At 41.2% G+C, this 14,138-nt stretch overlaps 1 protein-coding gene across 1 annotated transcript in view; it reads left to right on the forward strand.

The window, feature by feature from the left end:
• The window catches only part of LOC136771745 (metabotropic glutamate receptor 8), a 91,794-nt gene that overhangs the window by 41,730 nt on the left and 35,926 nt on the right, over window positions 1-14,138 (forward strand). The window contains exon 5 of the mRNA XM_066724237.1: window positions 13,330-13,530. Coding sequence (XP_066580334.1) covers window positions 13,330-13,530 — 201 coding nt within the window. The remainder of the gene's footprint in view (window positions 1-13,329; window positions 13,531-14,138) is intronic.

Here is a 14,138-nt window from a genome sequence, read left to right on the forward strand (position 1 = left end):
ATGCATGAGCAGAAGCAGAAACGGTGGAGAGAGAGAGAAGTGAAGCCACGTTCAATGTGGTGCTCAACATAATTCATAGACAGAGACGATTGTGCCACGGTCTGAATGATTTGGGAGCCACTGCTTAGAGTTTCTATATTCTCTGCATATTTTTGTTTCAAGGGAGTTTAAATAAAGACATGGGGTGTATCTTGTTGAATTATGGCTCCTCTGGACAGGGCGTACTTGAAAATGTTGACAGTCAATAGGAAATGGAAAAGGCTGCTTCAGAAGGGGAAATGGATGTGTCTGACAAATCCTCAGGAGCCACACTGAGGTACGATGCCATAGCGGCTCTGATGTACGATGGCTTGTCAGGATGATAAGAGCAAAATCTGTGGAGACTTGGGTCTCCACAGATACAATAAACTGAAAGCATTGCCCAGCAGCCTTGCAAGTCTGCAAAGCCCCCCATCACAATGCTTTTTAGATGCTGGTTTTCTTGTCTGTGCTGGTAGAAGTTGGACTTGTATTAAAATATGTAGCCTTTTTTTGCTGGGTACATTTGTTTGTGTAAATTTTTTTCTGATTATCCAAGCAACTTCGTGAAGCTCACCAATAGTTACCCTGCGTGAACTGAGTTTAAATATGAGGTGATGTATTGACCGAGGGATCCAAAAACCAATTGTACAGCAGCAATTGTTGTCGAGCTCATTAATATGTAGACTTTGATCTTTGGTACCAAATCTACTGATCAGCTTTGATGATACCTTCTGTGTTTAGATTTTTTATGGTGGTGAGATTGTATTAACACACCGTACGTAATTTAAATTGTCTCGTAAATAGCTTAACTGTGTTTATGCCCACATACTTTGACTGGTATTGCATAGTGGTTCAGAGAGTGCACCGCAACATCACGCCTTTAACTAAACTCAAGCAGAGGAAGAGAAAAACAAAATGAATACTGCTCTGAAAAGAATCTGAAAGAAAAACAACAATAATCAAGCTGAAGTAAATAAATTAAATAAACAAACAGATAATAATTACAAAACTGCACCGGAAAGATTTAAAGCTGCAAACAAACTGAGAAAACTACACCAATATGACAAATCTATATATCTGAAGGGAATCCTCAGTCATTTTGAGAAACCAGCCTTGAAGCCGCTCAGCGCCGTCTCATTGATCCGGCCGGAATGGGAGCACCTGAGTGAATGACAGGGATATCCTGTTCCTCCACTGGCCGGCCCGGTCCTCTCACCGCCCAGGGTTGTGGGGGGGCGGGGGATGCCGCAGTCGATGTCCGAATTCCTCCGGAAGGTTTTCAGTCTGTGCCCCGGCGGATGTAACACAGCCAGACCACAACATGGGAATGTGATACTACACACAACAGCTGGGTTTATCTGAGGGGACCGTCAGCGTGGTTTGACATAATGAGAATAATGATTTACCCTTCGCTTCTGTCTCCTCCACAGTTCATATTGTTCCTCTTGTACCAAACTGCACATGACACATGACTGCTGACTATATCTGCGTGTCAAAAAGGAACAAGAAGCTGCAAATGCAGTCCTTATTTCTATACCAGAGCATCAAATACAAAAACAATCACACCAACAACCCAGTACCTGTCACAAACCGAATAGATTTGCGGAGAAAATCTGATTTGCGTCGTGTCTTTGAAAGGGACGACAAAAAGCAGAAAAATCAAGTACAGATACCATTTTGTTTTACTCCTGATATCAGCAATTAAAACCCGCTTTTGATGTCTCAGATCATAAATTGTTTTTCAGCCGTTTAAGTTTCACACAAAGGATCGTTGTCTAGTGAAATTTAATTAACTATGCAATACATTTGTTACCGCTAACATACAAATAAGACCTGCCAGTGAATACAGCTTGACACAACAGATACTTTTAATTGGTTTTCAGCACTTTAGTGAAGTGAATTTGACGGATTATACTAAACAGGTGACTGAGGTCCTCTCACCATTAACAATTTTAAATATTACGAGCTTCTGAAGACTTAATGATTGTGTCTTATTGGGTTCAATAAGTATTTATTTGTGAGAGATATTCAGAACGTGTTTGCTGACTACTGTGCCAGTCATACTTTGCCATTGAAGGACATGCTTTAATTATGATGCTGTTTACAGATATACAAATATGAATTTCAAGGCCAATGTGGTCCAAATTTATCCATTAATATAGCTACAGACGGGTGACAAAACCAACATAAAGTGTCTCAGTAAGGTGTTGGGCACCACGAGCCGCCAGAACAGCTTCAATGCTCTTGACACAGATTGTACGAGTCTCTGGACTCTACTGGAGGGATGAACACCATTCTTCCAAAAGATATTCCCTCATTTGGGGTTTTGATGATGGTGGTGGAGAGCGCTGTCTACCACAATCTCCCATAGGTGTTCAACTGGGTTGAGATCTGGTGACTGCAAAGGCCATAGCATATGATTCACATCATTTTCATACTCATCACACCATTCATTGACCCTCGTGCCCTGTGGATGTGCATTGTCATCCTGGAAGAGATCACTCCCATCAGGAGAGAAATGTGTCACCATAGGATAAAGGTGATCAGAATAACTGTGTAATCGATAAACAATTGTGTATAAGTTAGAGAGCAAGACTACATTGCATAAAGTTTGCTTTCGTATCTTCTGTCTACTCTGTATTTGCACACAGGGTTGAAGTGCAGCTTCAGCAAATCCCCTTGGTCTTCCTCTGCTTTCTGCGTATTGCTCCTGCAATGAAATTCATTAAGTGATAGGGATTTCTAGGGGCACTTCCCCCAAATGCAACACTCAGCTATAAAATCTGCATAATAAATGTGCTCAAAAAAGACATCTATGTCATGGGCAATACTTAAATGGTTTCCTAGGAGGTTAAGAGCACATTAGCATTAATTACTTAGCTGGGATCCTCACTGGTCTGTATCTGAACACAGTTTTGTACATCCTAGACCTTTCGACCCCGCGATGCAACTGCAGGCTTGGCTGTCAACTGTCATGAACTCTGTCGTGGGTGTTTTATGCTACTCCTTTTATGGTACACCTATTTTATTTTAAATCTAAAAATAAAAGTAAGCCACACTACTGTGTCTGCAATGCATCTAAACTGAACGGATGTCCATCACTATAACAAGGCTGCAAAAGGTGAGAGGAAAAACAACAAATGTAACAATGAATGTATTGTGTAAAATGGTGTAGTTAGTATTCTGCTTTTGCAAGTAATGTCACCAAGGCAGACAGTGAACAACCTCCCGGTGAATGTGTCTTTCTCGCACCCGTATTTGTGCGGCAGTCGCCAATCATAAATAAGAGACCTCTGACGCAGGGAGGACGGGAAATATCGTCGGACTCCTACACAAGAGTGTGTAGCTTTGCCCCCACGACCGATGCCTGGCAGCTGAGTCTGAGCAACCTCCTAATGCTGCCTGAGAGAGAGCCGGTCTGGGGGACCTGGGGGCATGTCTGCATGATGTTGATTGACAGTCAAGGCCAGGCAATTTTATTGTTGTTTTGGTTACCCATTGAGAAAATCCATTGTGAGAAGATGTGGAGCCGGGAAGCTCTCCATGTGGGGATGTTCACAGACACGAGGGATTGCCCCGCTTCTGGAGGGCACGCTTTCAGAAATGTCAGACAACCCAACCTCCCCCCGTCTTTATATATATACATATTAGAAAGGCAAATGTCAGTTTTGCATACATTATTTTCTGAATCCCACACGCAGATCATTCAATAAACTCGGCTGCTTCAGTTTTACAGCCTTCTTGGGGGATTTGATGTTAATTTAAGTTTTTATTCAGTCGATTCACACGGCAAACTGAGTGAAGAAACTTTAAATTCCTCTTGCTACTATTGCGAAAGAAGCCACATGAAAGTCTTTGTTTTGCTTTGGAGTCCCTCCTTTTTCTCGACTCTTTGAAGTATTCGTGGGTTTTCATTAGTTCTTCATTTCATTAAAGGGAAGACGCACTGTAGTACAAAGTGTGGTGGGTCCTGTGCGCCCGGGAGAAGAGACTGCATAAAGGACAGCCATTCTGGGAAACGAGGAGCAAACAAAACATGAAAGCAGAGATTGAAGCCTATTCCTTGACCCGCTGCTTTAATTCCAGTCACAAAATCCAGGAACAATCGAAAAGTTTAACACACCTAAAATATGATACGTGAACAATAAACTGTGTCCTGCGGATAAGTGATAAACACTTTTAGTTTCCAAAGCCAGACAAAAAGAGTGCTGTGAATTACTTTGTCACTACATTTCCCTTCATAATGACAAAAGGTAGCTTTTAATTCTCATTTGGTCAATATATATATTTGTAACACCTTCTACAAAGCAGCAAGAGCCCCTGCTGCCCCTGGGGAGCCACTGGGTCTCAGAGTTTACATTCTGATATCTTAATTACATAAATTCATCAATTATGCATTTAATTAGTCTTAATTATCACTGTTCCATTGAGGATTTTAAATAACCCATAAAAGCTGCTGGGTTGTGGCTTTCCACGGCCGAGTGTGACCAAACCGACTCCAGAGAAATACTTGTTGTGTATTTAAATTGATATGCTTTTCCTTCTGACTCACATTTCTGGATTTTAACATGTGAATACTGTAGTCTCAGATGGGTTATTACATCTAAATGTAACATATGATTACGGTAAATGTGAAAGGTGATTTCAGAATCGCCATAGGTGTTCTGGTTTACATAACCAAGTCGTTCTGTACTATTATAATGTATTTTACAGCTACCAGGTGTGTTAGAGAATTGTACGCAGACATTTAACCTAGAGTAATGTCAAATTAAAACCTACAGATCAATCAAAATTATAACACCTCACAGTCTCAGCCAATCAAAACTGCCCACTAGGCTTGTAATGCAGTAACATTAACGTAAAGTAAAAAAAATAACTGGCATGACAGACATATTATTCATATTTACTTCTTATCCAGGGCCAATTTACAGTTTACATAAGAAACATGTCAAAGCATTACAAAGTGCCAACATACATCCTAGTACAATGAGCTGACATGCAGACATACACATAGCTGTGATGGTCAGATCCTGTCAGAATATCACTAGTAATATAATCACAATACAATCAACACGTTCCCTGGGACACTTTGCCAAAGATAACACTGATTGCTGTGGCCGTTAATCCACAGGGAGAGGTTAGTGTGGCTGTCTGTGTGTATTCGCAGTTTTAATCACACCCCTACCTGCACTTTGGTCCATTGAGTTATAACAATTATTATGATCAGATTATTACAATCAATCCCTGAAGTGTCACATTTCCAACTCCAGAGAGGATGAAAGGCAATCAGACCGGTAAATGGCATTCTTTGCCATTAATGGGACTGTAGTGGGAGATCGATGCCGAGGTGCACCTTCCGTTCCGCGCCGATACCGGATGTGTCCTCATCTTTGGGACTCAGCATTAATTCGCTTTGACAAGTCTACGAGGATGAAGTGACTCAACAACAAATGTTTAAACGGATGTCAGAAGCTCGGCCGTGCCGCAGTTCTGCCATGAAATCTTCACCGAGGATCTGATTGTGCAGGACTCCCTACAGAATACCTCCTCGACGTGTATCAATGAAAACATGTGTCAGCGATCGCATCGAGTGGGATGGCAGGAACAGAAATGGCAACATAAAAAGAGTTTGTGGAACATACACAACACGGATAGTTGATAAAATTGCGTACTTGATAAAAATAAAACCCTGGGGGGGACAAGATATCTATGGGTCTTCTCCAACACACAGCCTACGAATGCATGGGTGACTGATACGGTCAGGGCACACAACTGGGGAAACTCCAGCATCCATCTCAAGCCAGGGATTCCTTGTTGATCTAGCCGCCGGGATGATCTACAAAGAGAATTGTGGGTAGCGCCTTGGCAGAATATCACAGCCCAGCATTTTTCAAATAATCTGTATAGTTAAACATTACCTTTGCAAACAAAAATATGGGTAAGAAACAACCCGGCTATGCAACACTGTGAAGTACGTGTCAATTGTACGAGAGCCATTACTGAGTTTGAAAGTCTTTTCAAGCAACTCCTTAATGCAATCTCTCGGAAATTCCACTTCTTGGTTTAGCACAATTCGATCTTCAGAAGAAAGCCACAGAAACCTGATTATTTTCTCCTCAAAAACCCTCCTGTGTTGCTTGCCTTACTGGCTAATTCCTAATCCCATCATTTACATTTGAATTTCTTTTTAAGAGTACAAATCAAGACCATGTAAAGAAGGATGCTCTTAAAGTTCCGGGCAATTAGAATTAATGATTTTAGTTTTTTTGTGTGTCTGGTATCTGGCCTCCTATTTTATAAGATGGTTTCTCAGCTTTATATTCAAAATGTGATTTTAATATATCTGTCAAATTACCGCCGAAATACTGCCATGTGCATTTAAGCTAAGCTTTTCATGCAGTCTTCTAAGAACATTTTAAAAGATGAAATTGCAGAGGAGAAAATGTGTGAAGGAAAGCCTAATAATTTAGGCAATACATTTTGCACTGACAGATATGGAACCATTTAGCCTTAAAAATGTGAAACGCTATCATGTAATGAAAATAAGAGCCCCAACTGAAAGAACTTGATATGTTGAGTTACTGATTTTACATTACATTAGGGCTAGCCTTCACGGTCCCCTTGGCTGGCAGACAGCATGGCTCCCCTCTCACTCTTAAGTGCTGCGAGGAGCTTTTGAATCCTGCAAAATTGCTTGAAAGATGGAGATGTCAACTTATATGACATCCCGTAGACGGATTCTTCGGATTCTCATCACCTTGTTTTTGCCAGGAATCGTTCGGAGACATCGGTTTGAAATTATGCCCCATCTCCCCCAAAATAGGGTCTCCTTTGACAGATGCAATATGCCGGGGAATCTGTCGGAAATGAGGAGCAGAGCGATACTCCTCCTGTCTGCTGAAGCCTTTTCTTGATTCCATCCATAATCTATGTTAACAGGGCAGAGAACGTTTACGGTTTAAAGTATAGTTCTAGAATGATAAAAGAGGTGTGGTAAAATCTGAGAAAAATTAGAAATTCATGTCAAACCTAGTGGCTCTAGGTGTTTGTTGACAGTATCCAGTCTATACTCAACAGACTGTGCCGCTACACAGTTAAGTGTCTTAGTCCATTGAGTGTTTGTGTTTGATGTGGTTTATTAAAACATATGTTGTTTAATAACATGTAGCTGGCGTGGGGGTGTGTCTGTGGGAGACTTACTATCACTGCTTTAGCACTACAGCTCTTCTTCTCTCAGCATTTCTGGAGATCAGCTTGGAGGGATAAAGCTCGGGAGAGTACTAAAAGCAAGCACCATTAGCGATGGTTTGACTGTACCGATAGTACGCTCAGATGAATACCAGAGTGAATGCACAGATTCACAGCGAAATGCTCCTTCATTTATTAATGAATGCATTACAGTTAGAGGTGACAGAAAGTTTACTTTGTATAATAACTAAATAAACAATCAAATACATTTATAAAAGGTACCTGATCACTCTCATGCAGTTTGAATTCTGCATTTAAATAATTATTTGTGGAAGACATTAAAGATACGATACGGGTTTCAGGTGTTGCGGTTGCTTTCAGAGAAGAATCGCGTACCTGGAAGTCCTTCTTCACCTGGAAGAAAACCGCTGCTATTGTACCTTTAATGTGATTTCATGGATTAAGATCTTATTTATTAATTTTTTTGGTGAAGAAAGACGATCTCTCCGCTTATACCTTTTTCTAGAGCTTGGGCAGTATAGTCTAAACCCCCGATAAGATTAGACTAGGGGCCAGATTAAATCAAAACTTTGACCCACCTGCTAATAGAAAACTACAAACCTGTACATCATAGCAGTTACATTTCTGATTAGGAGAAAGTGGCATCTTACTAAAAATGAAGCCACAACTGAATACAGTTCTGTAGCTTTCTATTAGCGGGTGGGTCAAACTTTTGATTTAACCCGGCCACTAGGTCTGAGAAAGCACCGACCGTTAACAGATTCCATGTGCAGTCAAAAAAGCACTTTGGCTTGAAAGGAGCGTAATTATAACCAAACTAATTTGGTACAATTATATCATAGCAGTGACCCAATGAAGAGAATGGAAACATTACAGCAAAGGGTCACTATGAAATGAATGGCGAATGCTTTAGAATAGTGCTGTGGCTGTGAAGTTGCTCTTGAGTGGGAATTTATAGCGTGGAAAGTCACTAAAGTGTAACAAAGTGTGAAGTTCACTTGGCACAAAACAAGTGGCACGGTCAGTACCCTTCTAGGATGTAAACATGCAGTCCAAAAACATATAAAAAGGCTAAGGAAAGGTAAGGCAATGATTGGGGAGCTTTACCGAATCTTCGAGCATCTCTGTTGTGTCTCTCCGGGGCTGGAATTCCTCACCGTCCGCATTAATCTTGTGTGTGTCAGTCTGGGCTGGAACGAGAGACGAGGACTCGCCCGGCCTGCATAGATGTATCCCTGCCATGGTTACAGGAGTGTGAAGGAATACATGTAACGCATTTTTGTCTGGCTCTGGCTGGCTGCTATGGAGTTGTAGCCCTGGGGGGGTTGGTGCTAATTGAGGAGACCTGGGGAGACCGTTCGGCTGGGAAATATGATGGGCCTCGATTCCTGTTAATGAAGTTGGTCGCGACATCTTCAACAAAGCTTCAAGATTTCATAATCATTCTCTACTTTTCTGTTACACTATTTATAACACTTTCTGATTGCGTTTCATCCGTGCCAAACTAAGGCTTATGGCAGATGGAAGGCAGATAGGGAGTTTGTTTAAGTCATACTATCACATATCAAGCAGTTGTGGGGAGAGAGAGAGAGAGAGAGAGAGAGAGAGATAATAAAGAAGAGCACTGGAATCATGACTACAGACTAATTCGTCTTGTTTTCTGTTCACGTACGTGGACAACCAAGCCTCATGTGCTCAAGCAAATAAATATTCTGCCTTTGCTCTGGCTTGTCACGGGTCCTCGGTGGACTAAGCTTTGGTGCCTGTGCTCTTGCTTTCATCCAAGAAACGCCACCAACTACCTCCAGGCCGTTTTCTTTGCATTTCCCCCCCCCCCCCCTCTGCAATCTGGATCCTCTGCAGACCCTTGTCAAAGACTGGATTTAATACTCCTGATTTAGAAGTGTATCTTCCCAGTAGTCTGCTGAACCCTACTTTGTGTATCGCTGATCTGAGGCTAATTTGAATTTGACTTTATTGCGGCACTGTTGCAAAGGAGGAGACGGTTGCTTAAGATGTAGGGCAGTGAGGAGTGAAGTTGTGCTTGCTGTTGTAGGCGGTTCTCGTGCCCCCCCGACCCCCCCACCCACACACACTGCCTTTTTTCATTAACTTTCTTCAGGCTAGCAGAGAAAAGACTGATTTATGACTCTTACTTTCAGGAAGCTGTAGCCAACAAGAGGAATTCTCTAACATATTATAAACACACATTATGTAATAGAGATACAGCAAGTTAAATGTGTATTAATATATGAATACATGTAACCGAGTGTTTAGTGAATACATTGTGATGTTAGGGCTCACGTTCACGGCCAGCTAATGAAGCAATTTGATATCTTGGTATGGAACACATACAGAACTAGTAATGGTTCTAGAAGCGGTGGGACGTCAAACCACTGGAATGTAGAACTGTGCATATACATATAAAACCAAATACAAGGCAATAAATTATGATTATGCATTGACCTAATGCGGAGTTCTCACCCACCTTTGAGACGAGAGAGGCACGCTGCCAGTTAATGGGCTGGTGTGCATCTCTACCGCAGCCGAGACGGGGCTGTGAATTATACAAGGTGGGCAGAGAGATGAGGTCTGCTGGGCCTGTCGATGTAAGAGGCAGCATAAAAGTGCCAGTGATTGCTGTCAACCTTCACCATTTAGACCTTTCAAACAAATCATGCAAGGTGCACTTTGCGCCATAATTACTTTTAGCCAAGTTTAAATTAATGACGGCCACGGGGGAATTGACTCCGGACGTTTGTAAAGGATTAAGGAACACCAACGGCACTTTGAGGGCAGGGAGGCAGGTGTTATTACACTGACCATATCGGGCATCGAGGCGGGGGGGGTGGGTGTAGGAGTACGACCATGCTTCTGTGAATAGAGGGGGCTGGTGCATTCTGGGGGAAAACTATAGTGAGACGTGTTTATTAGAAAGTGCTCCAGATGAAATTTAATTAAACACACAGGAGACCCATTGGATCGGAAGCCTTTTCTATTTGGATTTTGGTTAATAAGCAGTTGACAGCTTTTTTTATTTCCTGCACTGGACAGTTTGTATGAAACGAGGTAATAGGGGCTGCTTTGTGTGCGTTGACTCATCCTGCTCCCCTCCCACATACACATTTTGCTACGCACTAATGTGTATCTTCGCTCGTTCCTCAAATTGTCTCTTTATTGGTACTTGTCTTGACCAGCGCTGTAGGCAGTCTGTCATGATTCCATTCGCAGGATTGGACAGGCTTCAGACATTTGGGTTGATACCATAATGGGAGAGAGCAGACTATTAATGCTAATATATTCAGCACCATCTCAAATGAAGACAGTTTGATGTTTTTATCTTATTATAAAACGTATTAACTCAAGACATTTTTTTCCTTAATTATTTCAGCGGTTAACTCATTTACATCTCAACACAGTGGCCCTTAGCCTCAGCACAAAAAGGACAATAAGTGGTTTCTCAGTACAGGAAGTTAACTGTATTAATAAGCGTTATACTGTGTTTATATTCAATGTGCGTTGAGTACGATGCCACAATGCATGTTAAACCCCATGACTTATGTGACTTTATGTATAATAACAAAGCAGTAAATGAGTTATTATCATGTTATTACATTACTATAACAACACATTACTATATTATTGAATCTGCAGCTTTCTCCAAGTTTAAAAGCATCTGCTTCTTTGTGGAGAGAGTTGTCCAGGTGCGGAAATCCCTATCTATGTTTTTAAGCCTAATTTTTGGGATCATTCAAAAACAGACTGATTGTGATTGCTGGATTTTGAAGATAGTCTGCTTATGATATCTCAATGTCTCTTTAAAAGATGTTTATACTTTGCAGATGTTTGGTATTTGTGATTTGCATTTAATATAAACATAATTCTATCAAAGGGACAACAGGAGAGTGTGAAGTGAAATAATATAAATAATAATAATAACAACAACTGTAAAAAATGAAAGTAATGATTGTACTGATCGTTTTGGTTTCTAGACGCCCATTCTGGAGGTGTAATATTTTTGACATCATGCCAAGCACTCATCTTCGGGAGATAGATGGAGCCTTTTGAATGATACACAGAACACATTATAGAAGGAAATGCGCACATAAGACAAATGGCTGTATTCAATCATTTTGATGAAAAAATGAATAAATAGGCCAAACTCATTTGCATCGGAGGTTTTATGCATCAAGCATTGTGTTTGTTTCTTACATGTTTTTATTCAAATGTTTATGTTAAATTTGCATTTCAATACAAATGGCGTGGAAATCGGGCCGGAAAACGAAGTGAACTGGGCTTGAACCTTTTATTGAACGAAACAAAACAAAAATCAAATCAAGAGAATGCAAGGGTGTTACCCATGGAAAGATAAATGGGTACCCAAACAACTGTAGAGGCGTGTGCATAAGTATAGTGCTGTATTTGTGCAAAACATCTTGCTGTTTGGTGTAACGCTGCTCCTTGCTTTTTAATTCATTACAATAGCACACCAAAGTAATCAGTCTTTTGGAGAACCGAATACATAGCTTATAGGGACAAGTCTTTCAGACCTGGGGCTGGTATGAAGTTAAATTGAATTTCTTTTACAAGACCCTATTAATTCCAGTCTGACACTTCCATTGATTGAAAGCTCGCAAGACTTGTTAATTCACCTTGCTACAGTGCTTTTCTTAAAGTGGTCTAAAGGAGCCCTTTGCGCACAATGAAAGCTCAGCAGAAGCAACTTCTTTAGCAGAGAGGACCGGCCTTGTCATATCCTGCCTCTCTGCGCAGCTATTAGAGAGAGGAGCTCATACACCTGGTGCCAAACACGACTGCAAAATTGCTGAAATGAAATTCACTTGCAGGTTGTTAGATTCTCAGACTCAAACAAGGTCCCTTGTTATCAAGAGAAAGAAAGCATTGAGGTGATGGGGTTCATTCTGAGGTCAGACCACATTCAGGTGACATCCTTAGTTAAAAACAAATATATATCGACATTCTGATTCGTCTTTTCTGACTGACTCCTCTACCCCAGTGTGAACTGGACCAAACACAAGCCCGAATGCCAACATTGCATTGTTTACAAATGAGAGGAGGCCATTCGCCCCAAAAAGAAGTGTCTCCTATTTTCTGTCTTGAGTGCCTTGAAGCCCAATTTCCATTTGTGTCCCCGGGTGCGTGTGTCCCAGCTGATCTGGAAAAGCTCCTCTGGTCTGATGTGGGCGATGCCTTTCATTATTCTGGACTGCTCTGTGCTCTTCTATCAAGTGCATTCTAATGTAATATCTAGCAGAAGGACGGACTAGGAAGTTGGTGCTTTTGATTATTTTTCTAATGTAGAATGAAGAGGGAAGAGCAGTTCTTTTGATCACTTTTCTAGACAAAGACTTTGCGGGCATTTGTGTGATTTTGGGAAACTTCAGCATCAAACTGTAAACAAATAATACAGAAATTAAGCTGGAAAATGATATGGCTTTATCATTTCTGAAAGTGAATATGTTTTTAATTTCCTCATGAATACCCCATTTAACTGCTCGTCGAATGTACACAAGCGGTAGCTATACATTTGTCATGTGGGATCCGTTGCTCAGACGTAATTGAATTTGCTGGCATCAAATATTGTCTGCCAGCACATTTATCTTTTTAAGAGCACTATAATCACATTTTACGACCAATTAAGTTAATGGGGCGCATGCCATGGCCCTCTTAGCGGGTAACCCCTCAGTGCTATAATGTTTATTTTAAAGGAAATTCTGTACAGAGATATTCAAAGCGGAGGCAGCAGGAAGCATGCACCCCTTACCCCCCCGGTAGCACAGCTATCACTGCCAAATAAGGACACCTTGAGTTGCTGCTTGAGGGATTCCTCGTCAATTTATTTTCTGAAAACCCATATATATTTTAATCCAGGGGTCCTGAGGTCTGGAGATCTGAAACCCAACACACATGGTGAAAAACGATGATGCCTTTATTGCAGGAAAATGGAAATGAAACCTTGACTGCCTTTGTGTGGATGTGTGTGGATGTATTGTTTTAGAGAGAGAAAAGAATAACACACACACACACACGCACGCACACAACCAACACATTTTTCTTTCTCTTTTTCTCCCCCCGCAGGGCTGGAAAAGGTTGGACGGGATTCAACCTACGAGCAGGAAGGGAAAGTGCAGTTTGTTATCGATGCTGTGTACGCCATGGCCCATGCGCTGCACAGAATGCATAAGGAACTCTGCGCGGGATATATTGGTCTGTGTCCAAGAATGAGCAACATCGACGGCAAGGAGCTGCTCAGTCATATCAGGGCTGTAAACTTTAACGGTGAGTTTGTTATCGTCAGGGTCATAAAAACTGTGTCCGTCTCGCTACTCATGGCACTTCAAAGTTGGATTCATTACAGTGTAAATACTACATTTTGTAGTATTCCTTTCTAATATTACTGTACTTCTAATTTGTGTTACCAAAGGTAGAAAGTCTACTATCGTCTGAGGGCCGTGGGCAGAGCAGGGAAACCTGACAATGCTCAAGTAATAATATAATTAGAGTTAATGCAGAGTGGTTTTTAACAATGAGACATTTGGAATATATATATATATATATATATGATATGTGTGCACGTCTGATTCCTTTGCTACTATTCGACGTGTAGCAGATCTAATGAATTTTGCACACAACTACAATCTAATTAACTTTTTATCCTGCCGGAGCGCGAGCATGATGGAGCGTTTCTTGCCTGAAAGATGATACCTTTCAGATTCAGAGAGAGAGATGCATAAATGGTACAGTCTTGCATTGTATTATTATTAGTCGGAGGTTTGTATTGAGCTCTTCAGTCGGCACAACACACTTCTCTTCACACAGCGCAGATAAGAAGACTGTTGGCACGGAGCCATTCGAGTCATTTACCCGTACGGAACAAATACATCATT

The sequence above is a fragment of the Amia ocellicauda genome, chromosome 15 (assembly GCF_036373705.1).
Source record: "Amia ocellicauda isolate fAmiCal2 chromosome 15, fAmiCal2.hap1, whole genome shotgun sequence".
NCBI lineage: Eukaryota > Metazoa > Chordata > Actinopteri > Amiiformes > Amiidae > Amia > Amia ocellicauda.